The 23,390-nt window shown below is 45.0% G+C and overlaps 2 protein-coding genes and 1 long non-coding RNA gene across 3 annotated transcripts in view; 1 reads left to right on the top strand and 2 right to left on the bottom strand.

Annotated features, from left to right (window-relative positions):
* C17H16orf78 (chromosome 17 C16orf78 homolog) overlaps positions 1-16,207 on the bottom strand; it is a 118,682-nt gene extending 102,475 nt beyond the window's left edge. Inside the window, exon 1 of the mRNA XM_059383284.1 lies at positions 15,553-16,207. Coding sequence (XP_059239267.1) covers positions 15,553-15,567 — 15 coding nt within the window. The 5' untranslated portion in view covers positions 15,568-16,207. The remainder of the gene's footprint in view (positions 1-15,552) is intronic.
* Positions 16,208-16,282: 75 nt separating this feature from the next.
* On the top strand, positions 16,283-19,754 carry CBLN1 (cerebellin 1 precursor). The gene is made up of 3 exons (XM_059383283.1): positions 16,283-16,586; positions 16,732-16,851; positions 18,111-19,754. The coding sequence occupies exons 1-3, from the start codon at positions 16,323-16,325 to the stop codon at positions 18,306-18,308; spliced, it is 582 nt and encodes a 193-aa protein (XP_059239266.1). The 5' UTR covers positions 16,283-16,322; the 3' UTR covers positions 18,309-19,754.
* Positions 18,738-22,771, bottom strand: LOC132005756 (uncharacterized). The gene is made up of 3 exons (XR_009400903.1): positions 22,546-22,771; positions 21,667-21,736; positions 18,738-19,933 (listed from the first exon to the last, which is right to left on the bottom strand). It is a non-coding gene; the product is annotated as an uncharacterized LOC132005756 (long non-coding RNA).
* Between the last annotated feature and the right edge of the window lie 619 nt (positions 22,772-23,390).

Raw genomic sequence — 23,390 nt, 5'->3', positions numbered from 1 at the left:
TGAAACTTTAATCTTTGAAATGACAAGGTAATATAAATTGATCCACAAATAAACTCACTAGGTCATCAAATGCAGTTAAATCCCCAATTGGTAAGAGCAGTGAGTACAATTTACACATTTAAGTCCATTGGCTCACCTGGCACGGTGTCAATTTACTTCTCAGTAAAGTCAATACCAGTTTTGTAAAAGGACATATATATATATACATATATATATATGATTTTATTTATTTGACACAGAGAGAGAGAGACAGCGAGAAAGGGAACACAAGCAGGGGGAGAGGGAGAGGGAAAAGCAGACCCCCCCGTAGAACAGGGAGCCCAGTGCGGGGCTCAATCCCAGGACCCTGGGATCATGAGCTGGGCCCAAGGCAGACACAATGACTGAGCCACCCAGGCGCCCCTAAAATTGGTATATTGATTTATAGAATAGGTGTGTCATTTTTCATAAAACCATGGTTCACTATAACATGGTACCTGTTGGAAAAGACTTCTAAGGGCAACTGGACTTTGGGGAGAACCAATAAATAGAAGAGATAGGACACTGTTTTAGGTATTTTTCCTTATCAGATCATTCTGCTTTAAACATTCTGGTTTAAACTGCTGCCATTCTCTTTCCTCCTACTTTGTTAAATAAATGCCTGAGTACATTTTAAATTTACAGAGTTGGTTAACAAAAGAAAATGTAATTTGATAGCCAAATTCATATTAAGAATTATACACTAAGAATTTATAAAATGCATAAACTAAATACGTACACACTTTTTTTTCTTTTGTACAAGTATGCTCACTTCTGCTCTACTCCCAGGCACATTCTATCATGCTTAGGTCCTCACATAATATGAAGATAAGCAGATGCATTTTTAGGAAGCAAAACAAGAGTAAAACAAAAACACACCTTAAGCAAAATCTTACGCATCTCATATTAATTATTAACCAAGTTTTAAATTTTAATAAATTCAGAACGTTCAAAGTTTAGATGTCTGGGTGTTTCTACCCCAAAACGTGATCTCTGAGGGACTTCCATGTCTGTGTAATACAATGATCACAAGACACTTTCCAAAATCACTCATCTGAATACACCACATGAAGAAAGGTCATATTCTATCTTGTTCGAAACCTGTAGGAAAATGAGCTTGGTATTTATAAGATGAGGCTTTCTGAGTAGTGTCATAGACATGTCAAGCCAATCAGCTTGCAAATGTAAAAGGAACACTGGTGGGTGCAAAGGTGGGGAGGGGGAGGGGGCAAGAGAGTAAAGGAATTCTTGTTAAGCGATGAGAAAGAAACATTCGTATCTCAATGAGATTTTTAAAATTTGAAACTTTAATCTTTGAAATGACAAGGTAATATAAATTGATCCACAAATAAACTCACTAGGTCATCAAATGCAGTTAAATCCCCAATTGGTAAGAGCAGTGAGTACAATTTACACATTTAAGTCCATTGGCTCACCTGGCACGATGTCAATTTACTTCTCAGTAAAGTCAATACCAGTTTTGTAAAAAAACATATTGGTAAATTGTATATTTATGTGTAGGTGTCATCATGCAACCTGGTACAGAGTAAGCATTCTTCCTGGGATTAAGAAATTTGGATGGTACCGGGGGCCTGGGTGGGTTCAGTCTTTCAAGCGTCTGCCTTCGGCTCAGGTCAGGATCACAGAATCCTGGGATTGAGTCCTGCATCAGGCTCCTTGCTGAGTAGGGAGCTTGCTTCTCCTTCTCCCACTGCCCATCCCCCTGCTCATGCTTCTTCTCTCTCTCAAATAAATAAAATCTTAAAAAAAAAAAAAAGAAAGAAATTTGGATGGTGCGAACATTAGAAAAATAATGCCTTATTGTTAAGCTGTGACCAAGACTGAGGCATGTCAGTGTTACTTTCATCCACTAAAAGGTTAAAACCTAGATAATAAAAGATAGTTGCAGTACCAGTAACATTTCCCAAAATGTCAGATCACAAAAGTATCACTTACATAATTGCTTGTAGTTTATTCCTTTGCTTTCCTCTTTTCTCTGTGCATCTTTGTAACATTTTTTTAAAAGTGGAACTATAATTGTTGTCATGTGAACAGCTGTAGAAATGATTAACAGGTATGGAAAAACATAACAGGAATGCCAATAATCTGTTTCTGGCAGTAATATATATGGAACACTATTTAGGAACCCAAGAAGAGAAAGAAGCAACAAGGGAGAAAGGTTTATCATCGTAAAAACTAAACCTCATTCCTCCATAGGGAAAAAAAAAAAAAGATTTCATATTTAAAGTCAGTGAGAGCTAACTCCTATCTAGAAACACTCCCCCACATCATTGGAGTCAGCAGGAGTGCCTTGCTGGAGGGGCAACGTTGCAGGACAAAGTGGACAGGATTTTGGAGCCAGGGAACAGAAAATAACCCACCTCTGCCACCTTGGGCAGCTCAGTTTAATTCTGCCAGGCTACATTTTGGCATCCAAAAATTGGATATAACTACCTAAAAGCTTTATATGAGGTGAATATATGTTTCTCTGTGAAAGGTTTGTTGGTTTTTAAATAGAGAACACTGTGTAAATGCAGGCTATTGTTTTGTAATGCCAATTGTCAAATATACTGCTTAATTCTATCCAACTATACAAACCAGTATAGGTTCCTAATGGTCTTTTCAACAAAGATCTATGAATAGAGTGATTTTCCTAATGGGATTAACCTGATGTTTTTCTTAAACTTGTAACCTTGAGCCCACCCTACAAAACAATGCTTTGACTATAGCAATGCACATAATAAAGGATATCCTAGCTTCTAAGATGTCACACATTCTTCTCCAAAGAGAACTACTCTTAAAAGAGATATGTTTTGGAAAGAAAAGACTTCTACTTCTAATTATAAATGATTTGTTGATAAATGCAAATCATAGTCTGAGAGGCATTCCTGCAGGCATTCTCACGTGTAATTTGCAAGTTTAAGGAAGAGGGTTAATGTCCTGATGAGATCAATGCACCTTATGTCTATTTTAATACTGTTAAAGGAAATTCCCTTCTTGGCATTTAAGAAAACTGCATCAAAATAAGTTCAAGAATGGGAAAACACCAAAACTGTAAAGAAGGTAAAAATAATTGTTATCTCAACCAAAGATAATAATCAATCAACATGCTGATATATACTCTACCGGTCATCTTCTATAAATACATCTTCTAAAAATGCATCCTGTAAATATAATTTTGCACCTGGTTTCTTCCTATTGAGTATCAAATAGACTTTTCAGGAGTAATTGTTTGGAAACTGTCTCAAGTACATAAGGAAATATGTTTCAATTGAAATTATTCAGTGGCCAATGGAAATATCATGAAAAGTTCCTATTTTTTCTCATCTCATTGAATAGAAACAATGTTCTCATTTCTTTTTTTTTTAAAGATTATTTATTTATTTATTTATTTATTTATTTGACAGAGAGAGATCACAAGTAGGCAGAGAGGCAGGCAGAGAGAGAGAGGAGGAAGCAGGCTCCCTGCTGAGCAGAGAGCCCCATGAGGGACTCAATCCCAGGACCCTGAGATCATGACCTGAGCAGAAGGCAGCGGCTTAACCCACTGAGCCACCCAGGCGCCCACAATGTTCTCATTTCAAAGGAGTGGGAATAACCAAACTGATTTAGGACTCTACTTATCTTCTAGTTAAAAAAAAAAAAATGTAGCCCCATCTGGCAACAATATTATGGGGAACAAAAGAAACAAAAGAAGAAGAAACCATCTAAATTTACACCAGGGTCATTTCTTCAGGCGACCAAAGCCCATCTATTTCCCAACTCCATGCTTCAGGCTTAAAATGGATTTCTCTGAGGCAATGACAGAATTTTTGCTAAGTGACTAGGATATAAACACCCTTTTGGTTGCACAGTGAGACATATGCTCTAAAGAAAAATGGTTCAAAATAGGCAAGTGGGTTTCTCTAGAATAAATGAGAGCCCTTGTAGGCAGCTTCTTCTTCAGAGCCTCAGTCTGCATACACTTGGTAACTCTGGCTTCTCCACGGGCAATGGCAGCACACTGTTTTCATGATTCCTTACTCTAATGAACTGCTATAAATTTTTTTTCAGTATTCCAGAGAGCCCTAACTTCAGCCTTTAGGCAATGCTGAGGAGGCACCCTATATTCTAGACTCACCTTTTTCAAGGTGTACTCTCAGCATTGTGGGAGATGTCCATGGGAGAATATTCTATTTAAAGAACTACTGTCCTAGCATAATACAAAAAAATCACTTATGAAGATGCAAGAGACATGGAAAGCTCTCAGTTATGTTTACACAAGCACAAAGTCAGAGCCTCCCTTCCCTATTTCCTAAGGCGGTAGGGAGGAGCCTACTCAGTTGGGAGGAAGGACATAAAAAAAGTATTCATGTAGTCCTTAGAGTGGGAAGACTGAGGCTCCTCCCAAGGGGAAGTATACATACACTTCCTGAGCGCAAGAATGTGCAGTAAGGTCAGACAGGCATTGACAGAAAGTGGGGAGGGAAGACCTTAGCGGGAGAACAATCTCCATGCCCCTATTTTTTACCTCAAGCACAGACATCCAATTCTTCTCTTAGCATTTTTTAAAATGGAGTATCTTTAAAACAAGGAATATTTAAAGGGCACATTAAATTTTATTTTTAAAACTTTTCATAGACTAAAAATAAGTAAACCACTCTCAATTGACAAAATGTGCCGATGCAACATAGTAAATACCTTCACTTTTCATTTATAGGCAGCCAGATTCATAGTCTTTGAAGTCCCTTGAATTTCAAAATTGAAAGGACAACATAAATTTATAATGTATATGATTTTCTGATTATATTTTGAGATAGAAATGAGAAAAAATTTTAATGTCATTTAAAAAAATAGCCAACTCCTGAGTTGGGATATTTCAGGATATTTCACACACACACGCACACAAAACTGTAGGCTCATAATTGTATGCATCAATGAGATGGGGACAATTTAGCTTCTTTACTTATGGTGAAAAGAACATGGTTGTCACAAAATCAAATTTCTTCCCAGATATCTTCCAGGGCAGGAAGTCTTCTGTTTTATTCACTAATAAATTCCTAATCCCCACAATAAATACTTGTCACATGTGGGTGTCCAAAACACATTAGGTGAATTAATAAATAAATATTGAAAATATAAGTTTGGTGCATGATGTGTTTGTGAACCTGGGTCAATTGTGTATATTGTTACTGGAGTATATAAATTGTCCTTGTTTAAAATATGTGCATAAGGACTTTCAATGGAATATATCTATGCAGTATAGACATTTTAACAATGTTTATTCTTCTGATCATGAGCATGGAATGGTCTTCCATCTTTTTGTGTTTTCTTCAATTTCTTTCATGAGTGTTCTGTAGTTCCTTGAGTACAGATCCTTTACCTCTTTGGTTAGGTTTATTCCCAGGTAACTTATGGTTCTTGGTGCTATAGTAAATGGAATCGATTCTCTAGCTTCCCTTTCTGTATTTTCATTGTTAGCGTCTAAGAAAGCAACTGATTTCTGTACACTGACTTTGTATCCTGCCATATTACTGAATTGCTGTATGAGTTCTAGTAGTTTGGGGGTGGAGTCTTTTGGGTTTTCCATATAAAGTATCATGTCACCTGCCAAGAGAGAGTTTGACTTCTTCATTGCCAATTTGGATACCTTTTATTTCTCTTTGCCATCTGATTGCTGTTGCTAGGACTTCTAACACTATGGTGAACAAGAGTGGTGACAGTGGGCATCCTTGTCATGTTCCTGATCTCAAAAGGAAGGCTGCAAGCTTTTCCCCACAGAGAATGATATTTGCTGTGGGTTTTTCATAGATTTTATGAAGTTATGTTCATAACATAAAAGTTATGTTCCCTTTTATGAAGGAATGTTCCCTCTATGCCTATACTAGAAGCATTTTAATCAGGAACAGATGCTGTATCTTGTCAAATGCTTTTTCTGTATCAATGGAATATATCTACCAAAATCAAAGACATTATTGCCTGAACTTTTGTGAAGCAACAGAAGAAAAACCACTGGCAAACAGCTAGGTGGGTGCCTGGTCCACCTCAAGATGAGTCTGGAGCAAGCCTGGGCAGTGGAGGTGACTGCCCCGAGGTTCTAATTTTGGCATTCCTTCTACCTGGGCACCCAGGCAGGAGAATGGTAGCTCTCATGGATTGGATAGCACACGCCAGGTTCAGGCTAATGTGAATTATCTCATTTCATCCTTAAAATCAACCCTTAGGATAGATGCTCATTTTATTCTTACTTGTTTGATAAGAAAATTAAACACAGAGAGATATACAGCTTATCAAAGGTCTCTTTCCTACTAGGGATGGGCATGAGGTTCTAGACTCTGCATTCTGACTTTAAATGAGCCAACACAAGTACCATTGTGTTGCATGGAGTGTCTCAGGGAGCTTACCCTCCCTGGGCCCCAGTCTGTAAAATGTAGGCAGCTAACTTGATAAAAATTAAGGGGCAACATTTAAGATTCCAGACACTCCATGGTGGGGGGGTAGGCAAAATGGGTGAAGGGAGTTAAAAGGTACAAACTTCCAATTATAAAATAAATAAGTCCTGGGGATGTAATGTATAGCATGGTGACTGTCATTAATAATATTGTACTGTGTATTGGAAAGTTGCTAAGAAAGAATACCTTAAAAGTTCTCATCACAAAAAAAAAATTTTATAACCATATTTGGTGATGGATATTAACTAGACTCATTCTGATGATCATTTCTCAATATGTAAAAAATACTGAAAAATTATGTTGTATAAGTAAAATTAATATAATGTTATGTGTCAATTTTATTTCAATTAAAAAGGACACTCCAGGTTAAAGATCCAAAATTATTATATTTATTTATCTAAACAGGCCATATAAGTCTCACTGAAATAATACTCTGTCATCTTGATATTGTTGGTGCATAATTATTAGGATCAATTTCATAGTAAGTGAGGATGGACCATTCATGAAATTTTATAATACAGTGACGAAACCATAGATAAATTTGGTACATCAATAGTTACTTTAAAAGAGTTACCCTATGCAGTATGTTACTACAACAACCCCAAGAAATAGTAATTCAACTGGGCTGCTTTTCTAGACCAGTAAACCCCAAGATTTAATAGACACTTTCATTAAATTTATTCTAAATTTTGTTGCCACTTATGGATAGTTTACTTGCCAAAGATTGCTTTCTAATTGCTTTATGTTTCCTAAGTAGGCTTTATACTGTTTTGGTAAGGACTTCAAACACTACTGGGCAGTGTGAAATGGATAACTGAATTAAATGGCTAGGGCACACCTGGTTGGTTCAGTCCATACAGCATGTGACTCTCAATCTCGAGGTCATGACTTCCAGCCCCACACTGTGCCTAGAGATAACTTAAAAAATAAAAATCTTAAAAAAAAAAGTTTTTTAATGGACTAAAAAAGAATTCCCTCATTAATACCTATATATTGGAATATACTTTATCATGGTTTCCTTTCAATCTGGTATTTTAAAACCTAAAATATTACTTATGTCATATAACAATAAAATCCTCATTTGTTGAGAATGTGCACAGATAAAAGTTTACAAATTTAAATAGTAAATAGCAGTATTGTCATACTTTCCCCATAATAAAACACATTTTGGTAAGGTTTTCACACTTTAAAAACTCAAAATAGCTTTATGAGTTTACAAAATAATACTGTATTTTTCTCAAGATATTAACATATTCTTGTATTGCAGTTGGATAGGATGTAATTTACTTGGAGTATTTAGCATTTATTACTTTAAAGAATATTTCTTTTAATTGCATGGAGCACTGGGTGTGGTGAAAAAATAATGAATACTGTTTTTCTGAAAATAAATAAATCAATTAAAATAAGAATACTTCTTTTCATATTTTCACTTTAATATTCTGAAAATAGCATAATTACATCTATCAGAGGTTAATTTTTAAAGCTTGACATGAATGGTTTTATTTGAAATATACAATCTTAGTAATGTCATCTATCTAAACTGGTTTTGTAATAAGTTACAGTTTAATTCATAGTGATTTTTTATGATACAAGAAGTAATTAAACCTAAGGATTCCGTAAGAGGATGAAATGTATCAAATCTGTTGGTTCTGGAGGTGAAACAAGGTTTTGTTCTGGTACAGTGTATCACTGAGATCCCAGGAGGAAACAGAATTAAACTCAGTTCAAATGGAGAGATTTTTTTTTTTTTTCATTGACATGTATGGTTATTGGTGTCTAGTTTTTTTTTTTTTTAATTTTTTATTTTTTATAAACATATATTTTTATCCCCAGGGGTACAGGTCTGTGAATCACCAGGTTTACACACTTCACAGCACTCACCAAAGCACATACCCTCCCCAATGTCCATAATCCCACCCCCTTCTCCCAAACCCCCTCCCCCCAGCAACCCTCAGTTTGTTTTGTGAGATTAAGAGTCACTTATGGTTTGTCTCCCTCCCAATCCCATCGGTGATGCAACATGGGGGCTTAAGTGGGTAGGAGAAGAATAAATGAAAAAAATGGAGAGATTTTTAAGGAAGGGACAACCTACAGAGGTGTTGGCAGGGTCAGGGGAATCAACATGAGATGCTAAGAACCCGGGGACTGGCAGATCCCCCATCCTCAGGCAGAAGAGAGAGTGGGAGAAGAACGCTGCTCACATGAGAGCTCGAGCCCAAGAGAGAAGGAAGGATCACGGAGCTTCTCAGGGTCATTGCTTCATACCACCTGCACTGATGCACGGTGAGAGCAGGAAGAAATATCCCAACTTCTCTCTCCCCTTCTCTCTGATCCTCTGGTTATACCTTCCATTGGCCAAAACAGAAGCCAACTGGAAGGAATCAGCTTCTTGGGGCCAAGAAGAGGAAGAAGGCAGGGAGTTGCTCAGTGGTAGGGGAGCCCAACCACATACCTATCACTGAGGCCTTGATGCAAAGGAGCAAAACTATGCATGATCTTCTGACTTAATTTCTAAGAAGTCTACCGGAAAATATCATTTTGGGCAAATAATTTTTAAAAATACAACAACCCTAAACAAATCATCTGATTAAAAGTGGGCAGAGGACCTGAAAGCACACTTTTCCAAAGAAGACATACAGAGGGCCGACAGAAACAAGAAACACTCATCCTCAGGGAAATGCCAATTAAAACCACAATGAGGTATCACCTCACACCTGTCAGAATGGCTAGTACCAAAAAGATGAGAAATAACAAGTGTTGGTGATGATGCAGAGGAAAAGGCATCCTAATGCACTGTTGGTGAGGATGTAAACTGGAATAGCCATTGTGGAGAATAGTATGGAGATTTCTCAAAAACATAAAAATAGAAATACCATATGATCCAGTAATTCCACTACTGGATATATACCCAAAGAAAAGGAAAACACTAATTCAAAAAGATATAGGCACCCCTATGTTTACCACAGCATTGTTTACAATGCCAAGATATGGAAGCATTCTCAGTGCCCATCAATAGATGAATGGAGAAAGAAACTGCTTTATACACACACACAACCACACATACACATATGTGTGTAATATACACACACACATATATATCTATATGAATACATATATATGTATTCCATTACACACACACACACACAAACATACACACACACACACACACACACACACACACGGAATATTACTCAGCCATAAAAAAGAATGAGATCTTGCTATTTGCAACAACATGGATGGACCCAGACAGTATTATGCTAAGTGAAATAATCAGAGAAAGACAAATACTATATGATTTCATTTATATGTGGTATCTAAAAAACAAATGAACAAATAAACAAATAAGCAAAAAAACAAAACAAAACAGGGACAGACCCATAAACACAGAGAACAAACTGGTGGTTGCTAGAGGGGAGAAACATGGGGAGAATGGGTGAAGGGGAGTGGGAGGTGCAGGCTTTGAGTTATGGAATGCATAAGTCATGGGGGTAAAAGGCACAGCATAGAAAATATAGTCAATGGTGTTGTAAAAGTGTTGTGTGGTGATGGGTGGGAGCTGCACTTGTGGCGATCACATCATTAAGTATAGACTTGTCCAGTCACTATGCTGTACATATGATACTAATGTGACATTGTGTGTCAGCTACACTTAAATTAAAAAAAAATTTAAAAAAATTCCTTTTTCTTCTGCATTCCCTCCTTCAAGTTCTATTTAAATTCTTCCTTTTGTTTACCTCCTGGTAACAGAAATCTCTGATTCAAAGAGTCCTCCAGTTAAGCAGTCTTTCTCTAAGACCCCATCCTGAGAGCACTCTGAGCACTGTCAACGAATGCAAAATCCAGGAAATTTCCCTAAGATCCCTATGAAGGCTGGTGATAACTTTTTCCAAATGTTAACCCAGGCGCCCACCAAAGATGACAACGCTCACCGTTTCTTTGACAAATGTCAAATGCATGTGAAGTACATCCCTGAAATATTTATTAATTTCATGTGTGTATGGAATTTTTGCACATTTTCTGATTAATAGGGTAAATGTAAACAAATATAGAATAATCAAAGCAACCAAATGAGAATGTAGGCAGATCCACTACTAAGACTTCTGAGTACATCTGGAAGTCTTAAATGGAGGTTCTCCAGGTACGCATCTCTGACTACCACAAAACAAGGTCCTAGAGGGCAGGAGGCATGTGTGATTCATATCTGCACTAATCACAAGTCCTAAAACAGTGTCTCATGCATTGCAGGCACTCAATAAATGTTTGCTGAATTGGCCAAACCTTGGTTTGTCCCCATAATCAACCACCCCAAAAGCACACAGATAATTACTTCTTGGAAAAATTCCAGCTATTGTTTGATGTTACCTATGTAACTTTTCTCTCAAGAGCAGCTTTGTAGGATTACATTATTTTGTTTTTTTTTTTTCCTTTGACCTTAACGGCATGACCTTGAACAACAGCTTCATATAAAATTCTTACCAGCACATACCACAGCAGATTCAAGGTATTGTTTTAAAAATGGCGCCATTATCTCTCATTTTAGAAGACACAAAGTCTCTCCTTCTGAATAGAGCTAGAAAATGCATAATTTGGTATTAACATACATAAGAGGTAAATATATTATGAATATATTCTTTGATTTTTTTAAGATCCAAGTTTTATTTATTTATTTTAAAAATAATTTTTCTATTTTTTATAAACATATAATGTATTATTAGCCCCAGGGGTACAGGTCTGTGAATTGCCAGGTTTATACACTTCATAGCACTCACCATAGCACATACCCTCCCCAATGTCCACAAGCCCATCACCCTCTCCCTAAGGATCCAAGTTTTTTTTTTTTTTTTTTTTTTAAAGAATTGAAATGTTACCACAAAACTGGCCTTCATTCAAAAGTAATCTTGCATTTAATAAGTGTCCAATTATTAAGTATATTTTGTTTTTTGGGTTTTTTTTTTGTTTGCTTTTTTTTATCGTATATTTTGTAATGTAACTTTTAAAACTTAAATGGCAAAAATGTTGCCTTTAAAATTAATCTGAGTAGGCAGAAAAAGAAAAAAATAAGACATACCAGGAAGACAGGTTTTGGTGAAATTGAAAATCTTATTTCATGCTTGGTACAACTTAGAATCATTTTACATACTCTATAGTATAGATCCAAGCTTTAATTTGAAATGACCTTGACCCTTGAAATCCTCAACTTAACACTTCAGAACAAACCAGCCATTGTCTTCTGCTTTATGGGCTAAATAATAGTGAGTTATATGTTTGGACCTTTGAACCACAGGACTAAGAAATAAAATGCTCTTTGATGTACATAAACACTAGAGAATACATTTTTATTTAATAAAAGGATGAGTTCATTGCACACCCAAAGACAGAATATTCCTCCTTTTCTGAAAATGCTCCCTTATTCCAAAGTAGCGGATTGCTTTTTTCCCACGGTTTCGGGTGGGTGGGATCAAGATAGCAGTTATATTCATTTCGCAAAATGCACCGTGGTGGGAAATTCAGAATGTAGTGAACGGTAATAAACCTTTTACTTCACTGAAGCAGAAGGCTGAATTTAAAGCAGCAGGTAAAGGATGTAACAGCAACAGTATACATTCATTATCTGCAATCTTATAGGTGCCTAAATCTCTACAATGCATTACTTTAAAAGCTTCAGATCAATGGATTTTATAATACCTTACCAATACTTTACCAATATTTCAACACCTGCAGAGTCTTGGTAAGCTAAACCCTATACTCTCAAATTTCAAATATGATCTAACTCAATCTTTTTATTTTTCAGATGTTCTCCCTCAAATTTCCATTTGTTTTTAATTGATCGATCAGTAAATGATAAAGAATTTCAGATGCCTATCCATGAAGAAATGAAATTTTTATCTTTTTAGGAGCCCTAACAAATGAACAGAAAAGAGTCAATTCCAACATAACTGTTATCAAAATATCCTCTTAGAATAGAATGTTACAATTACTTAATCATCATACTTATCTGGCTTTACCATTCAAAGTGCATTCAAGCTTCAAGCTAACCCTTAAGTAACGTCATGGTTGATAGCATCTAATTTCATGTTTATTCATGTTTAGCCGACTTCTTGAAGATGCAAAAGGACCAAGACAAACACAGCTATTGTTTTGGCTAAGGTTCTTCATCACTGCTGCTTTTGGGTGAAGTATATTGCAGCTGACCCTCGGAGAGAGACTAAAATAGACGTGTTGCTTCTGCCTGCCCAGCATTCTTTCTGCAATATTCCTTTGGAGAACCCACCTAATCCAGAGAGTGTGCAGCTAACACCAAATGCCTTTTCAGAGGAAGACAGCTGAATCCAATTTTATACAGGAGAAGAGCCCCTTTTCTACATTCAGAAAGGGGCAAGCAACTCAAACTGCCCTTGTAAAAAGTGCCCTGAGATTTTTGAGAAGTCATCTCTCTTTCTTGCTAGGACTAAGTAGTAGTAGCATCTAAGGGGCTATCATTAGGAAACTTGTCTGAAAATGAAGCCCAAACCAGAAAACTGATCTTGATAAACTCGATTAGTAGATCCAGCCATATTTCCGATGGCAAGACGTACTCATAGGCTTTTTGCATTAACTTGATACTTAAGCCAGTTTGAATATGCTTCCTTACTCACAGCTAAAAGAATCCTGAGTCTAAAATGAGACAACACTTAAAAATAAACATGATGGCTTTTGAGGTTTCTAATGGATTTTCCTCCCTATATATATTATCTTATTTAATCCTCCCAAATTGGGAAAGTAAATATCTATTAACATTAAATTAATATTCATTATCTTCTGAACACATACTATTCGGAAGAGGGATGGAGAATGCTAGAAGACTGAACAACCTGAAGTCGGGTGACCACAGAAGTATCCCTTATATGGGAAAAAAAGAGGAGGTTACATATCTCAAGGCATTCGACAGATATCAAATGGAAGATAAGAAGTATATAACAGAAGCAAGAGTACCATAGTTGCACTAATCCTTCAATGATAAATTAGGAAGCTCTTGAAATAGCCCAGGCTAGACAAATGGATGCCAAATAGGTAGCCCTATGAGAATGGTTCAAACAAGAGGACAGAGATGGAGTCAAATTAGATGTGGGGGTCCCAGGTGGGTGCAGCTGTTGTCACTGGAACAAGAGAAAAAGGAAGGGGCAGAGTTTGGGAGGTGAGGAAGGAGACAAGGTATGTGTCAGTTAAACATGCCTGTAGGGTATATAAGCAAAAAGGTCCAGCAGGCCCCCAGGACGGTAGGCCTGGGCTGCAGAGAGGCTGAGATGGGAAATGCAAGATGGAGCATCACTGGCATATGGGTGGCAGTTCAAGCTACAGCCTCGCCATGAAGAGAAGAGGAACAAGGAACTGGCGATCGACCATCTCCAGGTAATCTCAGTCCTGCTTGTGAGCTCCATGAAAACAGGCTTTCCCGGACAGGGCCGGTCCTCAGGAAACACCTGTGAAATGAATGAGTGTAGAGTATACCGTTGGTTCTGCGGGAGTGCTTCTCCAGGGACCCTCTGCCGCCGCAGCTGCCAGCTCTACTGGATGGCGGCTCTACTGGATGCTGGCTCATTATTCAGACCTCACCTCTTAAATTAGTTCATGCTCTCACATTAGGTGTCATCGCGGCTAGCAACGCTTTCTGGGGATGTCTCAAAAAGACTGGAGTTGAAAAAATTATTTTTGTGTCTTTTTAATTTAAGCAAAATCGTTGCCTCTTCCCCCACCCTTTCCCTTTCTCCTGGCACACTCAGTGGCCCTGACAGGCTTCCAATCAGAGGCGGGTGTCGGAGATGGGGCTCCTGCCAGGTAATTCTTTAGACAGCTATCAAAGTCTCAAGGAAACAAAGGGAGCTTGAGAAGCTGAAAGGCGCGGCTACTGGAGATTCCGAGACAGGTTTCCCCGCGTGGGGGAGCGCGTACCCTAGGGGCGGCAGACCCCACTGGTGGCAAACCCTGAGGCTGAAAAGAAGTGCACTCAGTCCGCGCCCCCCAGGTCTTGCCAGATCCCTGGGCTTACGCCCGGCCCCGCCTGCCGCACCTCGGCTCTAGCTCCGCTGAACACGCAGATTCAAGGTCGCCCGGGGGTGACCGCAGCGCTAGGTGCCCCGGTGGCCAGCATCCCCACCCGATTCTGCTTGGGGTCCGGAGCCGGTGATTCTGCTACCAAGAGGTCCGCTCGTCCTTCTGCTTCCGCCTGCGTTCATCCTTCAGGTCTCCGCCCGCCGGCTCCTCGGGCTGCAACGAACCCTTTCTCTTACCCTCTCCGCCGCTCCCTTCTGCCTGCTACTTGGCAAAACTGTATCTTTGTTTCCTGCGCGTGTGTGTAAAGTTTTAACCCAATGCACGAGGCAAAAATTCTTGTAGGGTCGAAATTACTCTTGAAAAATCGCCCATAAATCACAGGATTTGGCGTCTACACGCAGTGCTAATGGGCAGGTACACGTGGATAAAACAAGCAGGAAAGGGGCACAGTACATAAAAAATGCGGATGCAATATTAAATTGCAAGTGCAAAAGAGAAAATGCGACCAGGTAAATGAGACTGCGTGCGACGCCACTGTATTTGTCACTGCCTACTGTGTTGGACTGTAAGAGGCACGGAGGCAGGCCTCGTCTGCTTTGGTTCACCGCGGCATCCTCAGCGCCCGCCCCAGTGCCTGGCACTTCGTACACATTCAATGATCTATCCCGAATAAATGAGCGAAAGAAAGAAGGAATGCACACTCAGTGGGACTCCGCGGTTCGACAGGCAGGCGAGGGCGACTGGCTGAACTCCATCGCAGTGGCCGTGGGCCCGGGAGACCGGCGCTGAAACTGGTCTGGAGTCCCCCAAGCCCGCTCCCCACCGCGGCACCTGCACCTCCCCTGGAGGCTACCGTGCACGCCCCTCCCTGTCCCGCCCTGCCGCGCACGCACGCGCCCTGCAGCCCGGCCGCCCGGCTAGCTCGCTCGCCGGAGCCCACCCGCGCGCCGGCTGCCCCTCCCGCCTGCGCCCGCTGGGGGGCGCTCCCCTCCCACCCCCGCGCGCCCACACGCGGGCGCCTCTCGCGCCCCTGATTCTATTCCCGACCCGGAGCGCGCGCGCCGCCTCCTACCTGCGGGCTGGCCATTGGAGGCGGGCGGAAGGGCTGAGGGGGCTGAATAAGACGCTGGCAGAAGGCGGGAGGCGAAAGAGCGAGCGGCCACGGCGGACAGTCCGGGCACGGGCGCACGGGCGCGCGCGCGCGCGCGTCCTCAGTCCTCGCTCCCACAGTCGACTCCCGGCCAGAGCCCAACCCTGCTGCCGCGCGCCGCCCGCCTCGCCGCGCCTAATAACAACGGCGCCCGGGGTCAGGTGGCCGCGCGCGGACAGGGCCGCCATTGGCTCAGCGGGGAGCGCGGCGCGTTAGGATTGGTTGGGGGGCGGAGCCTAGGCCAGTGCGGGGGCGGAGCTGTAGAGGGAGGCGGGCTAGGAGGCAGCGGGGGCGGGGCCAGGCGGCGGTCCGCGCCTTTGTGCCTGGCGCGCGCTCTCCGCCCGCTCCGGCTGCAGCGCCGGCTGCATCAATAATTCAGAGCGGCGGCGGCGGCGGCAGCGGCGGGTGCGAGCAGGAGGCGGCGGAAGCAGCGGGGACCGAGCGGTAGCGGCTATGCATCCAAGTACGGCTGGGCAGCCGCGGCACCCCTGAGGCCCGGGCGGGGCTCCGGGAGCATCGCGCCGGGGGCACGCTTGCCTCGGAGTGCAAGGAAGAGCAGTAGTGTCCGGAGCGGCGTCTGCGAAGCTGCGCACGGAGCTGAGGAGGGGGCTTCGGAGTGGGGCTGGGGCGGGGGGGGGCGGCTGGCGCAAGCAGCCCCCGGGGTGGGGGGCGGGGTGGGCGCCGGCGTCGCGATGCTGGGCGTCGTGGAGCTGCTGCTGCTGGGGGCGGCGTGGCTGGCGGGCCCGGCCCGCGGGCAGAATGAGACCGAGCCCATCGTGCTGGAAGGCAAGTGCCTGGTGGTGTGCGACTCCAACCCCACGTCCGATCCCACCGGCACAGCTCTGGGCATCTCTGTACGCTCTGGCAGCGCCAAGGTGGCTTTCTCTGCCATCAGAAGCACCAACCACGAGCCGTCCGAGATGAGTAATCGCACTATGATCATCTACTTTGACCAGGTGAGTGCTCCGTGCAGATTGGTTTGCCGGGTGGAGGAGAGGTAGAAGGCTGATGTTCAATCCACTCCAAGGCTCTGCAGAGGCTCGGGGACAGGAGTTCGTGACTGCCTCTTGTCTACTCCCTTTCGTTCCCGTCTCGTTATAGGTACTAGTGAACATCGGGAACAACTTTGATTCTGAACGCAGCACTTTCATCGCCCCGCGCAAAGGGATCTACAGTTTTAACTTCCACGTGGTTAAAGTCTACAACAGACAGACCATTCAGGTCAGCCACCGCCTCGGGGTCAGGCCCCAGCCGGGTAGGGGGCTATTAGCTGCAGGAATGAGCGGCCCCTATGGGGGTGGGTGATAGAAGGAGCAGCTCCATGTGTCTGGGGTTGCTTGGTTGGACGAGTAGCAGGGCCTCACAGTTCTCAGGCTTTTGCTTTTTCCCCCGGCTCTTGGAACCTAGTCTCCTTCCCATACACAGTTTCCTGCCTTCACCTTCTGGGCCTCCCCAAAGAGGTTCTTTCCTTTTCCACTGGACTGCAGAGATTTCCCATAGCGTTTGCAGGTTAGCATCAGAGACAGTTCCCTCTTTCCAGCAGCTTTCTGCGCCTCTCACCTTCAGCACCACAGACTATATCCCCATCCCCTGTCCCACTCAGAAGTCTGGATTCCCCTGTGTTTGCCTTCAGCACCAAGCTCAGGGGGGATCCTGGCATCCCTTTGGGGATGGACTCTGGATTTTTGAACTACCAGCATCAGAGCCCAAGCGGTTAAAGGGTGGAGAAAGAAGGGAGGGGGTGTAGAGCTACTGCCTCTGGGCTCCAGGCTCGCTCCAGCCAGCACTCACCGGCTCTCCAGGTTCTGAAGGTGTCCAGGTTTCCTTTGGGCAGAAACGGAAGGCAGGACGCACAACTGGGGAGAGGGCGCCCGGCCTCTGGCTGCTGATGCCACAGCAAAGGCAAAAGCAGGAAGTGGGGGCACAGCTGGATCTGGGATAGGAGCTGAGCCCCGGTTTGGGGAGCAAGGAAAGAGTGCAGCTCTGGGGAAATTTCTCATCAGCCAGAACCCTTGCCCAGCTTCTCCACTGTCTCCACAGTGTCCAGGCAGCTAGGACCGGGAGGAACCAAGGTTTTTGTTTGTTCTCCCAGAAACTCCAGTTGCCTGCGTTTCTCTTTGAAGAGGGGATGGGGGGGCCGAGTGGGGGGGGGACAAAAATATCAGGGCACTCCAGCCGTCTATGGATTCATTAAACTGGATAAAAAAGTGCAGTTGGGATTTGCTTGGCGAGCTCAAGGAATGAAAGTGACTCTTTTTTTGGGGGGGGGGGGAGCCCCTTCCTGTCCTCCAGTTTGGCTGTCTTTCACCCCATTGGACCCGCAGCAGTAGGCTGAAAAGCCCCTTTTTCTACCCCCACCCCTTTCCACCATGTTCCCCGGCCTTTCTAACTGTGAGCCAAGCAGCGAAGGTTACCGTCTTTGCGGCCACTTTGGTACGCGCCTAGGTCGCCTCTCTGAAGCAGGCCTTTCTCTTTCCCAGGTGAGCCTCATGTTAAATGGGTGGCCGGTGATTTCAGCCTTTGCTGGTGACCAGGACGTGACCCGGGAGGCTGCCAGCAACGGAGTTCTAATCCAGATGGAGAAAGGCGACCGAGCATACCTCAAGCTGGAGCGGGGGAACTTGATGGGGGGCTGGAAGTACTCGACCTTCTCCGGATTCCTGGTGTTTCCCCTCTGACTGGCTCATTGCCGGAATGGAGGCACGGAGAGGGCGAAGGCAGGAGAGAGAATGAGAAAGAGGCTGAAATTTAGAGGACTTGAAACTTCCTACATGTTCCCCAGCTGTATCCGGGTAAAAGGTGCGCGCCGGGGGATCGGACTACTCTGTCCGTTTCCTCAATAGAAAAAGTAAATTCCGCTTAGCTCTGCGCACTCCCATTTCCAAAAATAAACTCGTCTCCCCGATTCCGGTTGAAGTAATCAAGAAAGAGAGACTGCCTTGTCATTGTTTCTACCCCCATGTTCCTATCCCTTACAATTTATACAAAAGAAACTGTATTTCACTGTATAACGTGAAATATCTTCCTCCTCACTCCCCTATGAATCTTTCCACCTGCTGAAATCTAATATGCCCCTCCCCTCTTTTTAGTTTGGAGAGGGGATAAGGTTTTTGTTCGTTTTTTTTTTGTTTGTTTGTTTGGTTTTATTTTGAAAGGGGGAGGTAGTTTTAATTTGGCAAATATTGCTCTTAAAATACAGCTCAAGAGTTAATTAGCTGAACATACTTTGTGTTCTCCGCTGCTTGTTAGCAGAGAAAGGACTCACCTTCGGGGTGACTGGTTCAAAAATATATATAAATATATATCATTTGTATTCAAAGAACTCTTCCCAGTGGAAACTGGCTGTATTTCCGTATTTCTATGTCCTATTCGGAGTGATCGTGAAAGGCTGCTTGATGTCTTGATGCTTGTCAATGCCCTCGTGTTCTGTGGCTCACTAAATGCCAGGAGGTTCTTCCGGACGCTTCCTCGTCCTCTGTAACATACGTGTGAATAGCCAAGATTTAATTTTGCTTTAACCCAATAAAGTTGAAGTGGGACTTTTATTTTTCTGGAACAGCTTTCTAAACTCCGCATCTTTCCCAGCTGCGAGGTTTGGGGGCGGGCTGTGGAAGGGCGAGGCTCGGAGGCGCGGGAAGTCGACTTGGTGAGAAACGCAACCCTTGGTGAGAACGCAACCCGAGAGAGGCCGGGGCTCGAGCGCATCCTTGCGAAGCCAGCCCGCGCTCCTTTCTGCGCCAGGCCTAGAGCCAAGCCCCGCATTCGCCCGTGCTCCCTGCTTTGGCCGAAATCTTGCGAGGCCCGGCGCCACTACCAGCCTGGAAGCGAAGTTTGGATTTTTTTAGAAGTCCAAATGCATCAGGGAGAATCCCAATTCGAGGAGCCAGCACGACTCCCACGCCTCTGCCCCTGGATTTCCCCAGCCGACCGCCCCACAGTTCCGGGAGCAGCGTCTGTTTTATACCAGCGCCTCTGAATTTGAGTCCGCCCGCCGTATTACCGGGGCGCCCAGGACCTGCGATTGCGCTCAATGCAGGACTTTTCATTCAAGAGGTTCGTCCAGGAGTTTTGATTGTATCGGAACATATGTGAAAGCAAAATTGAAATAAACGACTTCGTTTTAAGTCTGGAAGTCTGACCCAGTCGCTTCAGCAGCGAGGGAAGTAGGGTGTCAAGAAGCGGGTGGCTGCAGGGGCCTGGGGCAAGAGTCTGGGCCTGGATAGGCACCTCTGGCTTTGATCCTTTCAGAGTTCTTTGTTTTTTGTTCTCCTAGTGGAGATTCAGGGGTGGATTTAATTGGCTCCTGAGGGGTGGAGAAAAAGGGGGTAATAATAGCACAATAAGCCATGTTTCTCCTAATTCCTGCCGTTCCTCTAATGGAAACTCGCCAAGCGTGGGGCCTTCCTCTAAACGGGGACTTGTTCCTCCTTCGCACTCAAGCCAGGGGGCCCGCATCCCTAACCCCGTGCTCCGAAGCCCCAGCAGCCCGGGGGTCCCCAGGGAGATAGCTAGGGACTTCAGGAGTGAGGAGTGCTTTTCTCCCCCATTCCACAGCTCTCCCGCATAGTCAGTTCCCAGGGAAGTAGGGATAAGGTGCAATCCAGAACCGTAGAGAGAGTTAAAAGGAAAAGCTGTTCTTTCAAAAAAGGAACATAAAAAAAAAAAAAAAAAAAAAAAAAAAAAGCTTTCTCCGCATTCTTCTGGTTGGGAGGGAGAGATCACGGAGAACTGGAGTCTTGGGCAGAACTAGCTCCTTGCAACCACTCTGTCCCTGAACAGCCAGTCTGCCAGGCATGCACCCACGGAGCACCAGGTACTCTCTTCTCTGCCTAGGATGAGGGCTCACGGGCCATGCCGGTTGCGTAGTTACAACCCAAGGAAGCAGCGCCCTTAACTCAATGTCAGCTCCCTTGTGGTGGCCAGTCGCCCCTCTTCCTGGGGAGGGTACCCCCAGCGTGCCTGTTCCGGCTGTGGGACTACCAGGCTGTGCTCCAGCTGGGTGATTTTGGCAAGTTCTCCTCTGGCCTCAGTTTGCCCAACCATATAGAGACAAAGAGGAATTCAAAAATCTTCAAGAATCCCTCCTGCTCTCAGATTCCAGCCGTCCTCTCTCATTAAACACAGGCCTGCAGTTCTTTGGCCTGTGTTTAATGAGCCCTGGCTGTCCCCTGCTCTGATCTGGCTCCTGGGGGCTGTCTCCCGAGTGCTAGGCCTGAGGCTGGGATGGAGGCAAAGAGGAAACCTGCCTATCCAGGAACTCGGGCTCACCTGCAGCCGGAGCCCCAGCTCTGAAGCCTGGAATGTGAACCAGAAGGGAGCAAGTGGACCCCAAGTGGGACAGAGGGGGGGGGGAAGTTATCCCTTGATTCTGTCCTGGCTCCAGCCGAGGGAGGGCCCCTCTCTTCCCCAAGGTCTGATTTTTGGCATTAGAGATGCTTCTCAGACTGGCTCTAGCCACTGCTTCCTCCCCCTGCTGATCCTTTCCCTCTGCCATTCGATGAGCCCATCTCCCACTCCCGTCTTCATGCCTCTGCACCGGCTGTTTCTCTGCTCAATTGGAAACACACTTTCTCTACTCTACTTTTCAAAATCCTTTCTGGGGATCTAAGCCGTTCGAGGAAGAACCTGCCTCCTCTGGGAAGCCCTTCTGTAGCTGCTTTTCCAGGATTCACTCCCCCTTCTTGCTCTCCCACCAGGCCTTGTTGGCACTGGTTGGCAAGGGAGATATCTGGGCCTGGGCCTGCCTTCTGCTCTGCAGTGTGTGACAGGGGTAGTGGTACCCACTTCAGCAAGCTCTCAGAAGTGCTAAGCAGGCAGTTCTGCTCCAGAGGCCCCAGTGGAAATGTGGGGTTCTCTACCACATCCATCCCCAAACTGCCCTTATCTTCAGGCCTGAGTCTCCCATTAGACTGAGCGGAGATGCGGACCGCTCTCCCCAAGGACCAGGAGTTGGAGTTAAAGGCCTCATTGGGGCTGGGTCCTTGTCAATTGGGCCACCTCCCTCACCTCCGGGATAGAGGTGGGGGTGATCCTTACCTGTGCCTTCATCTGAAAATTGTGCTCCAGCTGAGAGGGAACCGGACACTCCTAACTGGTGTGTTGGGGACTGAAAGGGACAGAGACAAAAAAGGCTGAGGGCTCAGTAGAGACTACATCCCTGCCCCCAACTAGAGGCCAGGGAGGAGGCTCATCCTAAAACCTACACCTCACCATGGTTCCCTTGAATGCTTAGAACCCTGTAGGCCCTTTCAGATCTCTGCCCTGTCTCCTGCTTTCATTTCATATAAACCTGATCAGAATAGAGCCTGTGGGGGTTCAGGGCCACCCCCTCGTTTAGCCTCCTTCTCAAAAGTCTCAAAGACTCCTCCCCTGCCCAGGTCACCTTGGTTACTTCCTCCTCTCCTGCCTCCTGGAATCCTTCCTCACCCGAGAGAAACAGAGTGATTACCCCTTCCTGGCCTCCCTCTTTGCAATGTGGTCTCTCTTACCTTCCCTCCCCCACCCCCCAACCTCAGTTTCCTGCGGGCCTGCAGCAGGTTAGGGTTCTGGTGTGTGTGGCGGGGTGGAGGAGGAGAGGGAGGCTCAAGGAGGTTTCTAGGACCTAAGGAGCCCAGACCTGACTTCCAGGCCCGGGTTTTCCTGGAGGCGCAGAGTGTCGGTGGGAGACTCCGGGCCAGCGCCGGATCGCTTGTTAGAAGCCGGGGTCACTCTCGTGTGCTGTCTGGAGCGGCGCGGCACCGGGTTCTGCTAGGTCCTGTACGGGCCCCCTAGCTCGTTCACTCGCCCGCCACGGCTTCCACCGTCCCCAGAACTGGGAGCGCGCCCTCAGAGCTGCGCTGGAGCGCTGATGCTCCAACCCCGGGTGGCCCGGCTCCTAATGAGAACATAATTACCCAGCTGGAGAGGGAAACTCACCCCACACTAATTGTGCCTTGGTTGGGGGCAGGAGCGCGGAGCGAAGGGGCGAGACGCTTCCTCGGGTCCCAGGCGGGGTCCTGAAGTCCCAGGAAGGGTTGGGGATGGAGGAGGGAAGTGGTCCTTGGGCCAGGCGGACCGCGTGGAGAATGAGAGACCATGAGCTGCAGGCGCGGCCCTTTACTCCGCCCCTGGCTTGATGTGCTACCCGGGACTGCTGTCCTCGCCCGGCAGCCTCCGTGTCTGAACCTGTTCCCTCAATTCCCAAGTGCGAGGGGTGGGCTAAATATCTAGGGTTTGGCCCGAGGTATCTTTTCTGATCAACGAGTCGGTGAGTCTAAGCCTTCCGCCTCGCCCCATCCAGCCATATAACTCCAGGCGTGCGCTTGGCCCAGTCCTTGTCACCCCCACGGGCTTTCAAACAAAACTGAAACCTATTACCGACTCTGACTCTGCAGGAGGCCAGCAGTACCCTGTGAACGTGAGGTCAAGCCTGGAGGGAAAGCGCAGGTACACCTCCCTTTGAGCCAATTTAATTCGGAGGAGAAGGTTTCCCAGGGGCGATTACAAAGATCTCTTGATCTTTTTGCACAGAGCTTCTCACTGAAGATACATCCGCACTGTCTCTGAGCCTCAGTTTGCTCATATTTCAAATGGGAATAGTAATGCCTTCACAACAAGGTGGTTGAGAAGACAATGCTAAAATGTGTAAAAATACTCAGCGCTGCTCTAGCCCCGCTTATAGTGGGTGCTGAATAAATGATAGCAACAGTACAGTAGGCTGAATAAATGCTAGCAACAGTAAGGAGGAGTGGACACCTGGGGCGTCATCCTATCACAGAAGC

This window comes from Mustela nigripes, chromosome 17 (assembly GCF_022355385.1).
Source record: "Mustela nigripes isolate SB6536 chromosome 17, MUSNIG.SB6536, whole genome shotgun sequence".
NCBI lineage: Eukaryota > Metazoa > Chordata > Mammalia > Carnivora > Mustelidae > Mustela > Mustela nigripes.
The sequence above is the reverse complement of the archived record's forward strand: the minus strand, read 5'-3'. Positions and strand labels throughout refer to the sequence as shown.